Raw genomic sequence first — 16,547 nt, 5'->3', positions numbered from 1 at the left:
CTCTCTTGAAGGGTTTGGAAGTTTAATATCTATCTTCCTCCTGTGGTAAATTTGCTGTATTATAAAACTATTGTGAATATTGGATATATATATTTTTTTATTTTATTTTGTTTCAATAACTATTTTGTATATATTTGCTGAATGAGGTAATCCATATGTGTTTTTTTTTTTGCCTTTGCTGTCCTGATTGTTTTATGTTTTTGTGTCTGTAATTAAAACTCCAAAACTGTTAATAAAAATAATATACTAAAAAAACTATGAAATCTTCACGTAAATATCAAGGATAGAGTTATTGAGATATCATGATAAGCTAGCAATGACAGTGATAAGTAAAAATAATAAAATACACTTAAATTAAAATGAATTGCAAGTGTGCAGTGAACATCCCTTGTCTCCCTCATGACCTCTCTCCGTCGCCGCAGCAACCATGCTCAAGCAGGAGCTTGCGTCTCCATCACCACAGCCTCTGCCACCCCACAGGGGCCAGCTTTTTTCACGGCTGCAGAGGTCATACTATCAATCGCAGTTCATTAGTGGCAAGGTGAATTTGTGAAGTTGCCTGATTTAAAACACACCTGACATGCCAACTTGAATTGACATATGTCTCCATGTCACAATGTTACTCCCGATGTCCCTATTCATGCACAATTTTGTATTGTGCAGTTCCGAAAATCCTGACACACACACAGTAGCTGTTAATCCGTTTTGTTTTTTAGGTGCTTGGATGCCTTGTTTCTATTGGCCGCGCATGTAATCTTCACAGAACGCAGAGGCAAAAGTTGAACTAATTTGTATTTTGCGCGCAAGCTCGACAGCGGTGTGCTCCATTGCGCGCAAGCTCAACAGCGGTGTGCTCCGTTGCCATTTTACAAATAAGTTTGGATTAAGTAATATATAAGATGTTAAATGACATTAATTGCAGGGGCCATAACTGTGAAGTATTGGCTTCATTTTTCTACAATGGAAGTAAATGGGATATTTTATACAGTTTATGGTTTATTCTTACACTTTCAGCTCAGGTTATACAGATTAATTCATGTTTTTAAAAACAGCTAAAACTCTGTTTGTTTAATCATAAAATGTTATATTGTGTAATTAAATTATTAAATGAACACTGATCCAACTCTGTTCCATTTTATAATAATATATCCTTATATTTACCATGATGTTTGGGCATACAGTGTTAAGCAGCACATAACTTATGCAATATGAAGTGTTTGCCACTTTTTAATTTAAAGGTTTGTTTATTGAACAAATCCACTATCTAATCCACTTCTATTGGCACGAAAAAAAGGAAACACATCGCGAACATCACTATGGGAAGCAGCAGGTGTCCGATATGATTGCTCCTTTTTCAACTCCTCCATTGCCTGCAATACAAATAGATACAGGTGAACTGAATAGAAAGGTTACCAAATGTAACAATTTGACAGGCAGTAAGCAGTTTTGACAGACAAAAGAGTGCACGAAAGTAAGGTCCTCGAGCCCCTGCCAGAGTTTGCATATCCCTCTGGACCTATTGCTTGCAGTTTTTCCCGCAGACCATAAGATGCGGAGCGGGAAGGGCCCCTGACAGGGTAAACTACTAGGACAGTACTAAGGGTCAACCCGTGATAACTTTCCTGTAGCGCAGAGGTTAGAGCATGGCGCTAGCAATGCCAATGTAATGGGTTTGGTCCCAGGGATTGAAAGTTTGCTTTTGCAAACATGGTGAAAAGTGTTTCTCAAACATATTCATTGCAAAACGCTAGTTGCTTGTCCTTTAAATGTTTAAATTGCAGTGTAACAACCAACAAGACTTCACCATGATTGAATGTGACAACAGGGTTTAAATACAAAGAGTGAAAGTGTGTAATGCTGGTCCAGGTTATGAGGGAGATTGTGACAGGTCATCCTTTAGAATAGGGAACAATAATCACTATTATCTAACTATTAATTAAGAATTTTGCCTCAATAAACGCCTTATTGCTGCTTTTAGGGTAGTTTTTAGGTTTAGGTATTGGGTAGGATTAAGAGATGTAAAATAAAGTAATACAGAATAAGGGATTAATGTGTGCTTTATAATGACTAATATACAACCAATATGCATGTTAATAAGCAGTAAGTAGTTAATGGTGAATTTCCTTTTCCAGATTGATTTAAGACATACTCACCTTTTAAAGGATGTAACACTTTCTTCCTTTCATATTCATTTAGATTTCACACTTTTCATTGAGCTAAAACAGAATAAAAAGGTCCATCTTTGTTTAATTCGTAATTTTTTATGTTTATTCAAACGGTTAAGGGGACAAGTTCGCAAACTTTATTGAAACTATCTTCTTATAGTTATGTATTACTGTTGAAACTATCTTCTTATATTTTTGTATATTACTGTTATAGCCAGATGTATAATCTTTTGGGGTCTTGAAAGGCACAGTATGGATACTCATAGATGCCTGAGTTGATTGAATAATGAATAGAGATCAATGAACTGAAGTAAGTATGTCAATTACGGGCAATATACAAGAAGTGCAGAGAAATGGGTCCCCAGGAACAGGTTTGGGAACCACTGGTCAGAGCATTGGCTAGCATATGCCTACTTGATGGTGTAACTGTTCAAAAGGGAAAAGCGTACTTCTTTTCTTTGTTTCTGTGTTTGCATCTCTCAGCTGACTCTGTGGATTGTAAACTTGGACTAGGCTTCTTACCGGACTTCCGACCGTATTGCATCGCTGCCGGCGTTTTGTTTGTATCACTGCACTTGCACTTTCACTTTCACTTTCACTTTCACTTTCTTTTAATATTAATGTATTTTATTCTTATCACTGTCGTTTTGAGGTCAGACCTGACCTGTTGAAAAGTGATGGTCTCCACCCCTTATGGGCTGGTGCTTTTCTCCTGTCAAGAAATATGGCACATAGTCTTAATGCTAGAACTTGACTCACTGGGGCCCAGGTCAGGAAGCAGACAGAATGGCATAACCAACGGTCTGCTTGCCGTCTCACGTCGCAGAATACACAAAATGCACAACAAGAGATAATCCCTTCTCCCAAACATCATAAAATAGAGACTGTGTGTCCCCCCCGGATTAGCAAACATAAATGATGTTTTATCAACAAAGTTCGGGAGGAACCTAAGCATATAAATCAGCCCAATGTTCCATCAGCAGCAATCACCTATCAGCCGAGCACACAATCTCTACTTAATTATCTAGGCTGGTTCACCATCAGCAATCACCGTATCTACCCTATCAGCTCCAGCAAGCTCTATCATAAATAGACAAACAATCTTACCTGATGCATCTTGCCAGATAAGCATCCATCCTCCACCCCAGCTCCTCCCATTTCCTCTAAGTCCCGCAGGACCCTCGGGGGGGTGTGTTCTGTGCTCGAGCCAGTTCCGAGCCCGGAGCACTTGCTCTGACCAGGGTAGAGTACTCCGGGTTCTGATAGATCTGGCGAGCTCGGAGCCCACTCTCTGCACAACACGCCGAATACGCATTACCTTCATTCCCATGCTTTGCCATCTATCCCAACAAGGAGCTGTTTATCGGCGAGGGCGAACTCGTGAAAATAAAACGTAAATATCTCTAAGGTAATTGAGTTAATTAACGTTAATTAAAGTTAAACTAATTAAACATGAACAAAATTCAGATAATCAACTTTTACAACTCGGATTGCCAAATAAGCAGCCTATGCACCATTTGGAGACTTATAATGTCATTAATCAGGTTCTTTCTTTCTTCAGATCTAGGCATACATGTATCACTGCTTTTGAAGTCATGGTACTTGATGCATCAATACCTAATACTAAGGACAAAACATCTTTAAAATGTATTATGGCTATTGTATATAGGCCTCCAGGGCACCACACAGATTTTATTAATGAATTTGGTGGGTTCTTATCAGAAATAGTACTGGCTGCAGACAGAGTCCTTGTTGTTGGTGACTTTAACATTCATGTAGATAATGATACAGATGCTTTAGGACTGGCTTTTAAAGACACTCTTAAGTCCATTGGCGTTAGTCAACATGTGTCAGGACCTACTCACCTTCGTAATCATACTTTAGATTTAATATTGTCTTATGGTATAAACGTGGACGACGTAAAAATCCTTCAGCAGAGGGAAGATATTTCGGATCATTATCTGTTATCATGCTTGCTTCACTACCCAATGGTGGCAAATCAAACTCCAAGTTACAAATATTGTAGAACAATAACTTCGACTACAAAAGGTGCGTTTCTTGATAATTTGCCTGAATTGTCTCAAATCTCTAGCATGAGTAATAACGTTGAAGATCTTGACTTTACCATTGAAAATATTAATGCCACCTTCTCGGAAACGCTAGAAATAGTTGCTCCTCTGCGCTTAAAGAAGATTAAAAATTACAGACCGACACCGTGGAATAATGAACACATTCAGGCTCTAAAGAAAGCGGCACGAAAAATGGAGCGCAACTTTAAGAAAACTAAATTAGAGGTATTTCGTACTGCCTGGAAGGATAGTATTAAAAAATACAGGAAAGCCCTAAAAACGTCTAGATCCGCCTACCTTTCATCTCAAATAGAAGAAAACCATCATAAGCCTTGGTTTTTATTTGATACAGTGGCTAAATTAACCAAAAATAAATCGTCAGCGACTTCTGATTCTGTGTATTCCAGCATAGAAGTGATGAGTTTATGAACTATTTCACAAATAAAATCCAAGATATTCAAGAAAAAATTATAGCTATGCAACCAGAAGTGAGACCCACTGAACAAACGACTACCTACAGCGCCTCTAAGGAGAAATTACGTTTATTTTCTACTATAGATCATGATGAACTATCTAAAATCATTAGATCATCTAAATCGACTGCATGCATGCTAGACCCTATACCTACAAATCTACTGAAGGAGATGCTTCCAGAAATTATAATCCTCTACTTAGCATTATTAACTCATTCGGACGTGTGCCTAAAGCATATAAGGTGGCTGTTATGAGTCCCCTTGTCAAAAAAAACCATCTGGACCCTGGAGAACTAGTTAACTACAGACCTATTTCGAATCTACCTTTCTTATCTAAAGTTCTGGAAAAAGTAGTCGCAACTCAAACATGCTCCTTCCTCCAAAGGAATGAGATTAATGAAGATTTCCAGTCTGGATTTAGAGCACATCACAGTACAGAGACTGCTCTGATTAGAGTTACAAATGATCTACTTATGGCGCCTGACCGAGGTTGTATCTCCTTATTGGTGCTGCTAGATCTTAGTGCTGCATTCGACACCATTGACCACAGCATGCTCCTACATAGACTCGAAAATGATGTCGGTATTAAGGAAATAGCTTTGAAATGGCTTAGATCTTATTTATGCGACCGTTTTCAATATGTAGCAATAAACAATGAGGTGTCACGCAAATCGCAAGTCCAGTACGGTGTACCACAGGGCTCAGTCTTAGGGCCTATGCTCTTCGCATTATACATGCTACCTCTAGGAGATATAATAAAGCGACACGGAGTAAGCTTTCACTGTTATGCTGATGATACGCAACTTTATATTTCCTCGAAGCCTCACGAAACACAGCAATTCCATCGAATAGTGGAATGCATAGTCGTACGTAGTGCACGTGAACAAGTGAACATATAGCAGCGAACAGCATGGAGCGAGCCAAAATATCTGTCATTTGGAGTTATTTTACAACAGCTACGCCAATAAGTTCCACCGCTTTCATTGTTATGGATGGGCAACCGCTGTCCGTCATTGCGAATAATGGCTTCAGACTCATTATAAACCACCTGGAGCCGCAGTACGACACGCCGAAGCGTAAATATTTATCTGATATTTATCTCTACCTTGAACTGTACCGAAAAGTCTGCAAACACATATCCGAAAAAATTAAAGATGTCAATGCGGTGAGTTTTACAACAGATATCTGGAGCTGCGACGTGTCCCCCGTGTCGCTTTTAAGTTTAACCGCACACTGGTTGGATGAGAATTTTGTGCCACAAAATGCCACGTTAAATGCAACAAACATGTGCAGTTTTACTAAGCTAGGGAAGCTAGCGTTTTATTCATCTGTTTCTGTGTTGGATGTTACATTTTATTTTCTCTAAACTTTAGTTTAGTTAAGTGGACTTTGCTTTAGTGACTAAAGCATTAAAAAGATCTGATTCATGTTATTTTAAATATATCTAAAGCAGTAAAGCTATTACTTTTTTTGCTCAATTTCAGCTGCTTTATTGCGAATTGATTTTTAAATTATTTTTGCACTTTCTTAAAAATTATTAAGAGATTTTGTTTCCATTTATTTATACCCGTTTATCAAGCTAGTGAAGCTGTTGTTTTATTCAGCTGCTTAATTTGCACCTTAATTTTGAATGTCTTTTGTCCAAAGATAGTGAAAAGTTTTGTTTTATTTTTCATTTGTTTCGCACCGGTGCTGGTTTAATAAACTATTTACTAAATTTTTCAATCATTAGTTTGTTATTTTGTTTTACGGGGTCAGGAAATTTATGTTAAGTCGAGCCTGATGTCTTGTACTGCAATGCACATAGTTTATTAAGTAATTGTGCACTTTACATTTTTTACCTTAGTATCGGATCGGTACTCGGTATCGGCCAATACTGAATCTCAGGTATCGGAATCGGTATCGGAAGCAAAAAATGTGGATCTGAGCATCCCTACTCTAAATCCAGACTGGAAATCTTCATTAATCTCATTCCTTTGGAAGAAAGGAACATATTTGAGTTGAGACTACTTTTTCCAGAACTTTAGATAAGAAAGGTAGATTCGAAATAGGTCTATAGTTAACTAGTTCTCCAGGGTCCAGATGGGGTTTTTTGACAAGGGGCCTTATAACAGCCACCTTATATGCTTTAGGCATATGTCCTAATGTCACAGATGAGTTAATAATGCTAAGTAGAGGATCTATAATTTCTGGGAGCATCTCTTTCAGAAGATTTGTAGGTATAGGGTCTAGCATGCATGTAGTCGATTTAGATGATCTAATGATTTTCGATAGTTCATCGTGATCTATAGTAAAAAATAAACATAATTTCTCCTTAGGGGTGCTGTAGTTAGTCATATGTTCAGCGGGTTTCGCATCTGGTTGCATAGTTATAATTTTCTCTCGAATATCTTGGATTTTATTTGTGAAATAGTTCATAAAATCATCACTGCTATGCTGGTATACAGCATCAGAAGTCGCTGACGATTTATTTTTGGTTAATTTAGCCAATGTATCAAATAAAAACCTAGGGTTATTTTGGTTTTCTTCTATTAATGATGAAATGTAGGCGGATCGAGACGTTTTTAGGGCTTTCCTGTATTTTTTAATATTATCCTTCCAGGCAGTACGAAATACCTCTAATTTAGTCTTCTTAAAGTTGCGCTCCATTTTTCGTGCCGCTTTCTTTAGAGCCTGAGTGTGTTCATTTTTCCACGGTGTCGGTCTGTCATTTTTAATCTTCTTTAAGCGCAAGGGAGCAACTATGTCTAGCGTTTCCGAGAAGGTGGCATTAATATTTTCAATGGTAAAGTCAAGATCTTCAACGTTATTACTCATTCTAGAGATTTGAGACAATTCAGGCAAATTATCAAGAAACGCACCTTTTGTAGTCGAAGTTATTGTTCTACAATATTTGTAACTTGGAGTTTGATTTGCCACCATTGGGTATCGAAGCAAGCATAATACCAGATAATGATCTGAGATGTCTTCGCTCTGCTGAAGGATTTTAACATCGACCACGTTTATACCGTAAGACAAAATTAAATCTTAAGTATGATTACGAAGGTGAGTAGGTCCTGACACATGTTGACTAACGCCCATGGAGTTAAGAGTGTCTTTAAAAGCCATTCCTAAAGCATCTGTATCATTATCTACATGAATGTTAAAGTCCCCAGCAACAAGGACTCTGTCTGCAGACAGTACTAGTTCTGATAAGAACCCACCAAATTCTTTAATAAAATCTGTGTGGTGCCCTGGAGGCCTATATACAATAGCCAGAGTAAATTTTAAAGATGTTTTGTCCTTAGTATTAGGTATTGATGCATCAAGTACCATGACTTCAAAAGAATTGTATTTAGGATTAGACTTCTGGGAAATGCTAAAAGAGTTACGGTAAAGTGCAGCAACACCTCCCCTCTGCCTTTTAGGCGAGGCTTGTGTGTATAATAGTAATCTTGGGGGACAGACTCATTTAACGCAATATAATCATCTGGCTTTAGCCATGTTTCTGTCAGACAGAGCATGTCTATTTTATGATCTGTTATCATATCATTAACAAAAAGTGCTTTATTAGAGAGAGATCTAATATTTAGCAATCCGAGTCGTAACAGTTGATTATCTGTATTATGTTCATGTTTAGTTAGTTTAACGTTAACTAAATTACCTTTGAAAGGTTTACGCTTTATTTTATGTTTACTAATCCGGGGGACAGACACAGTCTCTATTTTATGATGTTTGGGAGAAAGTATTATCGAATGTTGTGTATTATGTGTGTTCTGCAACGTGAGACGGCAAGCAGACCGTTGGTTAAGCCATTCAGTCTGCTCCCTGACCTGGGCCCCAGTGAGTCAAGTTTTAGCATTAAGACTATGTGACATATTTCTAGAGAGTAGAGAAGCTCCAGCCCAGGAGGGGTGGAGACCATCTCTTTTCAACAGGTCAGGTCTGCCCTCAAAACTCTTCCAGTTATTTATAAAAACAATATCATTCTGCAGGCACCACTCAGACAACCAGCCATTTAGTGATGATACTCTGCTATGTATCTCATCACCACGATAAGTGGGGAGGGGGCCAGAGAATATTACAGTTTCTGACATCGTGCTTGCGAGCTCACACACCTCTTTAATATTATCTCTAGTGATCTCCGATTGACGGAGTCGAACATCATTTGTGCCGACGTGAATAACAATCTTACTGAATTTACGATTAGCCTTAGCCAGCACATTTAAGAGCGGGCAGGATACAGTCCAAGGTTACCGGAGCGGGCAGGGCGCAATCCATTCCCAGACCTGACAAATGCTGGACGAAGGACATGGCGACTCTACCAAACTTCAGCCGCTATTAGATTATTAATGATAATTTTTAATCTAACTTTTTTATTTTGCCTTGTTGTGCAAGCACTGTCGAGCTTGTGCAAAGGCTGCAGTTTTTGCCAGAGGGGAACTGGAATCCCCTGGTTAGGCCTGGATTCCCGCTGAGGTTTTTTCTCCTCCATTGGAGTTTTGGGTTCCTCGCCACCATTTGCATACTGTTTTGCACTGTTTGCCTGGCCGGGGGGGCTGCTAGAATTTGATAGTCTTATTTAATTAACACTGCATATAGGAATTTATTGTGTGTCTGATATTTGACCTGTGTTTTGACTTCCATAAACTTTTATGTTGTACTTATAGTCAATGTTTTCTTGTACAGTTGCTTTGTAACAATGACAATTGTAAAAAGCGCTTTATAAATAAAGCTGACTTGACTTGACTGCTACACATAAGGTTGTCAATAACACCATATGTGCCATTGACAAGAAGGTGAACTGTCTAGCTGCATTTGTTGATCTGGCAAAGGCTTTCTACTATATGTACCTTGAACTATTGCTGGATAGTCTGAGGTATGGGACTCTCTGAGAACTATTTTGCCTGGTTCAAGAGTTACTGTTCGTTTACAATCAGTGTGGGGGAAGGGATCGATCAAATTAAAGGTTATGTAGCCCCATTTGTCTGCAACGTGTATCTCAATCCTGTTTGAGAAATTATATTTTTTTATTTTCAAACGCAAGTTAAATGCATTGTTCTTGATTTTATGAATTGTTTATGTGAATTTAAGTGGAATTTATTTGCTGTTTTCTCTTGGTAGAGGATTGTTTTAGGGTGTAGATCATGCTCATAAGCAGTGGCTACCTGTGTCTATTTATAGACATTGCTTATACTGCTGAAGAGACTCCTTTGGAATATTTGTTGCAACTGGCCTAATAACCAAGAAAAGTGTAACAGTGTGCAGCACCTATCTTATCGTAAATCTTCCTAATTCTCCTCATATTCAGATAAGACTGTTTTTTACTTCATGATCTGTTATCAATCTTGTAACAAGTTCACTAAAAGGAAGGTAGGAGGCGGGAACCGGCAAGCGTAAAATACTTTTAATTAAATGAACAAACAATAAAACACAACATAAAGTTCAAGCCTGGTCCTCTCTCATGGACGGTCCGGTCGCTTGTCCTCTTATGCTGCCATTCTCCTCCGTGATACGAGACCAGTATGCCTACAGATCGCCACATAACGCCATCGCCCCTCGCAGACCGTCGCCTGCTCTCCATATACCCCCATCGCCCCTCGCAGGCTGGGGGGTACTCCCAAGACTGCGCTCTACTCCCCCCTCTCAGCTGAGAGAAAAGGAGCCGGAAGCACAAGGAGCGACAGAGGGGAGAGAGGAAAGAAAACAAATCCTGGTCCGGTTCAGAGAAGCCAGCAGAGAAGCTCTTACTCACGGTGCCATGCAATGGTACTGGGCGCTCGGTGGACGACTGGTACCCGGTTCCCTGCTCCTCCCCTTCATGGCGGCTGGCAGCAGGCTCGGCCCACGGCGAATGGTGGCGACTCCTAGGCTCCCTCTCGCACGGCAGCCATCCCACCTCGACCCAGGAGCATGGCAGCGTGGTCTTCGTCCCATCCGAATCCTGTATCCAGCACCACCACCCCGGGCAGCCACTCGGGGACTTACCCCGTCTGCCCGAACTCCTCAGCACCGCGATCACCCTCGGCAGCGAGGGCTCTCCGACAGCATGTCTCTCCTTGCTCCCGGGTTTTGGCAACCAATGTAGATCCAGAAAAGGAAGGAAGGAGGCGGGAACCGGCAAACGTATAATATTTTTTAATTAAATAAACAAACAATAAAACACAACATAAAGTCCAGGCCTGGGCCTCTCTCAGTGACAGTCCAGTTGCTCGTCCTCTTATGCTCCCAATCTCCTCTGTGATACAAGACCGGTGTGTACAGCTGACACTCGTTATCACTCACACACCGGACTCGAATCCCAGCTCTTGTCCCTCACTACAGATCTCAACCTTTAAAAGACTGAGAAGGTCATACCCGTTTACCACACTGTTAAGTCCCCCTGTGGTCAGGAGGAATAAGACGTCCATAATAAACACTACCTCTTTAATTGTGTCTCTCGGAAATACTGTGTAAGAATTAAGGACGCACCATAAAGATTTGAAAACAGGTGGTTCACTTTATTTACAATGGGAAAAATTATACAAAAGGTAAACATGAATATTTAAATTTACAACTATAAACATAAAAAAAGAAAATTAGAATAGTATATTGAAATGAGCCACAAAAAGGAGGAAAATGTCTTGGTTAAATGTGTTACCTCCTTTCCCTGATGGAGGGAACGACACGTTGTGTCGACAGAATGGGGTTTGACTTGAGAATCTATCATCTCTGACTGACTTGATAAGACCAATGAAAATTGGCAAATAAAATTTGCAAGCCGGACTCCGCAACGGATATCCGGGTATAAAAGGGAGCCAGTATTCATTCACCTTTTGTTCTGAGGATCCTGTGAATCATGTCTTGACTGCTGCAGCGGGCGGCCATCATTGTGGCATGAAGGACACAACATCTCGTTCCCTCTATCAGGGAATGGAGGTTCCATAAGTAACTGAGTCGTTCCCTTTCTCGATGTTGTGTCGACAGAATGTCGTTCCTATGAAAACACCACAGCGCTGTGCCGCATCACAATCTCTAGAGGAGCGATGCTGACAGGCCTGGGCGTGTCCGAAGTGAGCGCTAGCGTAAAAGTGTAACCTTCCAGTGGAGAGGAAGGGGTCCCAGAGCTTGAGAAAGGTTGGGAGCCCCTGCCTGTGCCATCACTGGCAGAGGCCTAGTTTCTCTAACGGCAAGAAGCCGCCTGGCATCGTAAGGGCCACTGGGAAGCGCACTGAGAAAACTCGCTATGGAGACCACTTCCTACTACAGGGAGGAGTTTTTAGTGGAGACAATCACATGGTCTTGCATGGGAGACAGATCAAGAGGATATATCAGACGGAACCACCCTGTGTGGGGGGGGTAACTACATGTGGAGCACTTGGTCTGGTTAGAGCTAGCTTTCGAGCTAGGGGCTCGAAAGAGGGCTTCTGGAGGCCTGCCAGGACCACATTGAGGTCCCAAGACGGTACAGGATTCAGCTTTTTGCTTTCCCTTAGTAACCTAGAAATCAGGTCGTGTTGCCCTAGAGACTTCCCACCGACTGGTTCGTGATAAGCTGCAATGGCGGCTACATACAGTACACTTTCAGTATGGAAGGGGAAAGATTGCTCTCGAGTCTCTCTTGCAGGAAGGACAACACACTCCCGAATGAGCAACCCCTTGGGTCTTCTCCCCGAGAAGAGCACCAGGATGAGAAAAGGCGCCACTTAAAGGCATACAGCCGCCTCGTGGCGGGGCCCTAGCCTGAGTGTGGCCCTGGCCCTAGCCACTCAGGATCTCCTCGTCCCGTCCAGGAGCCAGACATGGAGTTTCTAGAGGTCTGGTCTCGGATGCCACAACGTGCCCTTCCCCTGCGAAAGAAGGTCATTCGTCAGGGAAATCGGCCAGCGGGGAGTTGTCGCCACAAGTCCGGTTGGGCCAGTACGGCGCAACTAGTAGCACTTTATGCTCCTCTTTCCTGACCTTGCACAGGACCTGTGAAATGAGGCTAACTGGGGAGAAGCGGCCAGCTGTGTGCAAGGGCATCCTTGGTCATGTGGATCTGCAGGATGGCCTAGCGTGAAGAGCAGAGGCAGCTTGACCCGCAGCAGAGTAAGCCTTCCACACCAGAGATGCGAAAACATACACGCTTTGGACGGGAGCCAAGGTCAATCTCTCCAGGAGGCAGCCGTCTGCGGGCATAAATGTCACTGTTTTTAATTGTATTTTTGTAATTGTATAATGTTTTTGTTGTTTTGTACCTGCATTTTATTCTGCCTCTTGGCCAGGTCGACATTGTAAATTGCTTACTCTGTTAAATAAAGGCTATTATTATTATTATTCTTTTTAGTCTGACTTAATGTTAGTCTAAGGGAGAGAAAAGGAAAGCACCCTACTTATTTTGCAGTTGTTAAATTAGATCAGTAAGGAGGGAGAATATGAGGCAAGTTGAATTTTACCATTAGACAGGTTCTGGCTAGAGAAGAAGCGAAGTCAGAAATGCAAGATTTAAAAGCTATTAAAATGAATAGCTCAATTTTTTTATCTCCAGACTGAAATTCCCATCTGACCTGGAGGAACTAAGGGAACTAGCTGAGCTGCTACATTTCTATAAAACAGAAAACATTGGCTATGTCTTCATCCTCTTCTGCAGTGCCTACCTGTATAAGCAATCATTTGCCATCCCAGGCTCATCATTTTTGGTTAGTAACATAGTAAGTTATTACACAAAGTATTTTAAAGACTATAGTAAAAAAGTGAGGTACCTGGGTGTACCTCATCTACGTTACCAGATAAAAATAATTTACTCTCCATCTGTTTTTTTCAAGAACATGCTGGCAGGGGCATTGTTTGGACCATGGCATGGGCTCCTCATTGCCTGCATTTTGACCACAGTAGGTTCTACCAACTGCTACCTGCTTTCTCGCACATTTGGCAAACGCCACATTGTCAGGCTCTTCCCTGAAAAGGTGGCCATGCTGCAGAAAAAGGTGGGTCACCTCTGTGGGTTTAGCACATGGTGAAATTTTCTTAAATTATAAAAGTGTATAGTATGTATTACTTTTTGATTATTTGTGGACAGAACGGATCAGTTTTATAGTTCACAAGCAACAAAATAGTAATTTATTTATTGTCTCATGTGGAGAAAAAAGTAATAGTTATCATATAATCTCTCTCGTTCTTAGGTGGAAGAACACAGGAATAGTTTGTTTTTTTTCTTGCTTTTTCTACGGTTCTTTCCCATGACACCAAACTGGTTCTTGAACCTCACATCCCCAATCCTCAACATCCCCATCCCTATATTCTTCTTCTCAATTCTCATTGGTGATTGGTTTTTATTACATTTTGTAAAGAATTATGGTTAAAAACTATTTTTACAGTTATTGTATTTATAATTCACAGTTGTTTTTGTTAACATTTGCCACGTATATTATTGTTTGTTTGTTAAAAAAACTCATGCTTATGAATGTACTGTTTCCCAGGTCTAATACCTTACAACTTGATCTGTGTTCGGACTGGAGCCATCTTGTCGGAGATCGACTCTTTAGATGACATCTTTTCATTGGCCACTTTGATGCAACTCTTATTGATTGCATGTATGGCTCTACTTCCTGGTGTTTTAATCCGCCACTTCAGTAAAACCCACTTCAATCTTGATCCGAATGGACACCAAATGGTTCTTAAGTATCGCAAAACCAGATGACCCAAACATAGACAGAGCAGGTTAGTGTTAATATGGGTCTGCTGATAGATCGGTCTGGTTTCATGTGTGGAAGATCAGGTTTTAATTAAAAAGTGGATTTAAATCTGGTCTGTTTAACCTTAATCCTTTGGATTTCTGTCCCTCAATATTTTAAATTAAGATAATAATTCTAAGTATTAGTTCTTAAGTGCAAATGAATATATTTATAATGTCTTATCCACCATGGAGCTTTGTAGTGGGGTTGTGTTGATGATGTGATGCATGTTATGTGAGATAGTAATGATCAGTATAGTTTTTCAGCATTCATTGATCTTTGTTAATGCTGGTAAAGGTTAATACAATTATAGGGCATGGTACATTAACTAATGGTAACAATTACAATGTTTGATTCTAATAATGTAGTAGCAAATATTTAAATTAACATGCACTTGGGTTGATAAATTTATAAAAATGTTTGTTGCTGGAATGTTGACTTGTGCAATGGTCTTAAGTGAATACAGCCTCCTTGTAAAGTGTTACCAATATTTCAATTCGAGAGAGTCAATGATAAATAAATAAATATATCCATTGATTTTTACAGGTTAATCTACTGTTAGAATCACAGTTGCATATCAGCCTTTGTGAAAAGCTATGGAGGCTACAAATATGGTTGTTTGTGTGCCTGCAACTAGTCATATAAAGAGCATGGTATAAGGCAGCTGGCAAAGTGATTAACATTGAGTGTAGTTGTGGAGTTGCAACATGTAACAGGAGAAACTTTGGGGAATGTATCATGAAGCAATAAAACCCACATTCCTGCTTTCTTTGGGGGATAATACTCAAGAATTGTCCACTAGCTCTCCCTCTACCTAATCTCCTTCATCCCTCCACTCATGTTGGGATCATTGGAAGTCTATTAAACCTATGTATAACATATGTTGTCATGTTTGGTATCATTTTTAAAAGACTTTTCCGTTGGGAAAAAGGGACTAATTTCTATAGAAATTAGAACTATAGAATGAAATGAACCGTGTGATTAAAAAGATGGGAACAAATATACAGTTAGTACTCCTTCCGCCGTCACCGTCTCCGCTGCGGTACTTTCTTTAAAGTGTTCTTTAAAATTCATCAAGTTTCAATCAGTTCAAATTAATTTAAACTTAATAAAAATCACTTCCAGTTCTTATTAATGAATAATATATTGTAGTGCCTGAGGCAGGTAAAACATGCAATACGCATAACTAGTTTTATTTCTTAACTATAACAACTTTACCCCTTGTCCAGCCAGCAAGCTAGTGACCAGGGGATCTACCCCCACTCTGCAACTAACGCTGCAGAACCAGACCTCTGGTTACCATAGCAACCCACACCAAACCATCAAGATAAGACTGTTTTACGACTCAATGGGATGTAGGGAGATGTGCTTTCTTTATTCACTATAGGGACAAACATACTGTCCTATATACATTTATATAGAAACGTACATATATACATTTATAACCTTACCATGTATTGATGTTCTTGTTAATATTTCTGTCTTAAACATTAACTCAAAGTAGTTTGAATCAACGTATATAACTTTTGGAATTATTAGATTTGCAGTAACCCATTTAACCAAGATGATATGTAGATCATGTATTAGCTGCATTTGTGATTTCCTTAATGTTAATGTTTGTTGTGTTTTGGTAACACTTTTTTTATATTAGATTTATTAAACCCTTAGAAGTTTTCTTACCGAACATCCAATCAGCTTCCATATGCAAAACAAATGCTGGAGGAACAAGGCAATTAACTTTCTCTCCAAAGGTGCCCTCTTCTGACTGGGTCAGTCACATCTGTAGGAGGTGAAATACTTACAGCTTAAGAGACCACAGTCTCTTCTGCTAGCTACGATGGATGTGATTAAACCTCAACAAATCTCAACAAACTGCATCAAGACACTTTCTTTCTTTTGATGGGCAAGACATGAAAGTATCATACTTATTAATGCATGCATACAGCATCATTAATCCTTTTAAAAAAGGTGCTATACCAATATGAAACTGATGTTTTGTTCAGGCTATTGATCTTCTGAGTATAAAATAATATAAAAGTATAAATCCATGCTCTGTTCTTTTCTCTGCTTGGGGAAAGAGAATCTTACACTGTGGCTTCATGTATAGCTTAATAAAATTGTAAAGTTCATTTTCACCTTATTTGTCATGTTTTTGTATCAGTTTTT

At 39.8% G+C, this 16,547-nt stretch overlaps 1 protein-coding gene across 2 annotated transcripts in view; it reads left to right on the top strand.

The window, feature by feature from the left end:
• The window catches only part of tmem41ab (transmembrane protein 41ab), a 51,571-nt gene extending 35,024 nt beyond the window's left edge, over window positions 1-16,547 (top strand). Inside the window, exons 2-5 of one of the 2 annotated variants that reach the window (XM_079463436.1) lie at window positions 13,196-13,346; window positions 13,473-13,634; window positions 13,830-13,968; window positions 14,127-16,547. In XM_079463436.1, the coding sequence (XP_079319562.1) occupies window positions 13,196-13,346; window positions 13,473-13,634; window positions 13,830-13,968; window positions 14,127-14,347 (673 nt within the window). In that variant the 3' untranslated portion in view covers window positions 14,348-16,547. The remainder of the gene's footprint in view (window positions 1-13,195; window positions 13,347-13,472; window positions 13,635-13,829; window positions 13,969-14,126) is intronic. The other variant, XM_079463437.1, reaches the window with a different exon arrangement.

The sequence above is a fragment of the Barbatula barbatula genome (assembly GCF_947034865.1).
Source record: "Barbatula barbatula genome assembly, chromosome: 8".
Taxonomy (NCBI): domain Eukaryota; kingdom Metazoa; phylum Chordata; class Actinopteri; order Cypriniformes; family Nemacheilidae; genus Barbatula; species Barbatula barbatula.
This window is presented reverse-complemented; position numbering and strand designations above follow the sequence as displayed.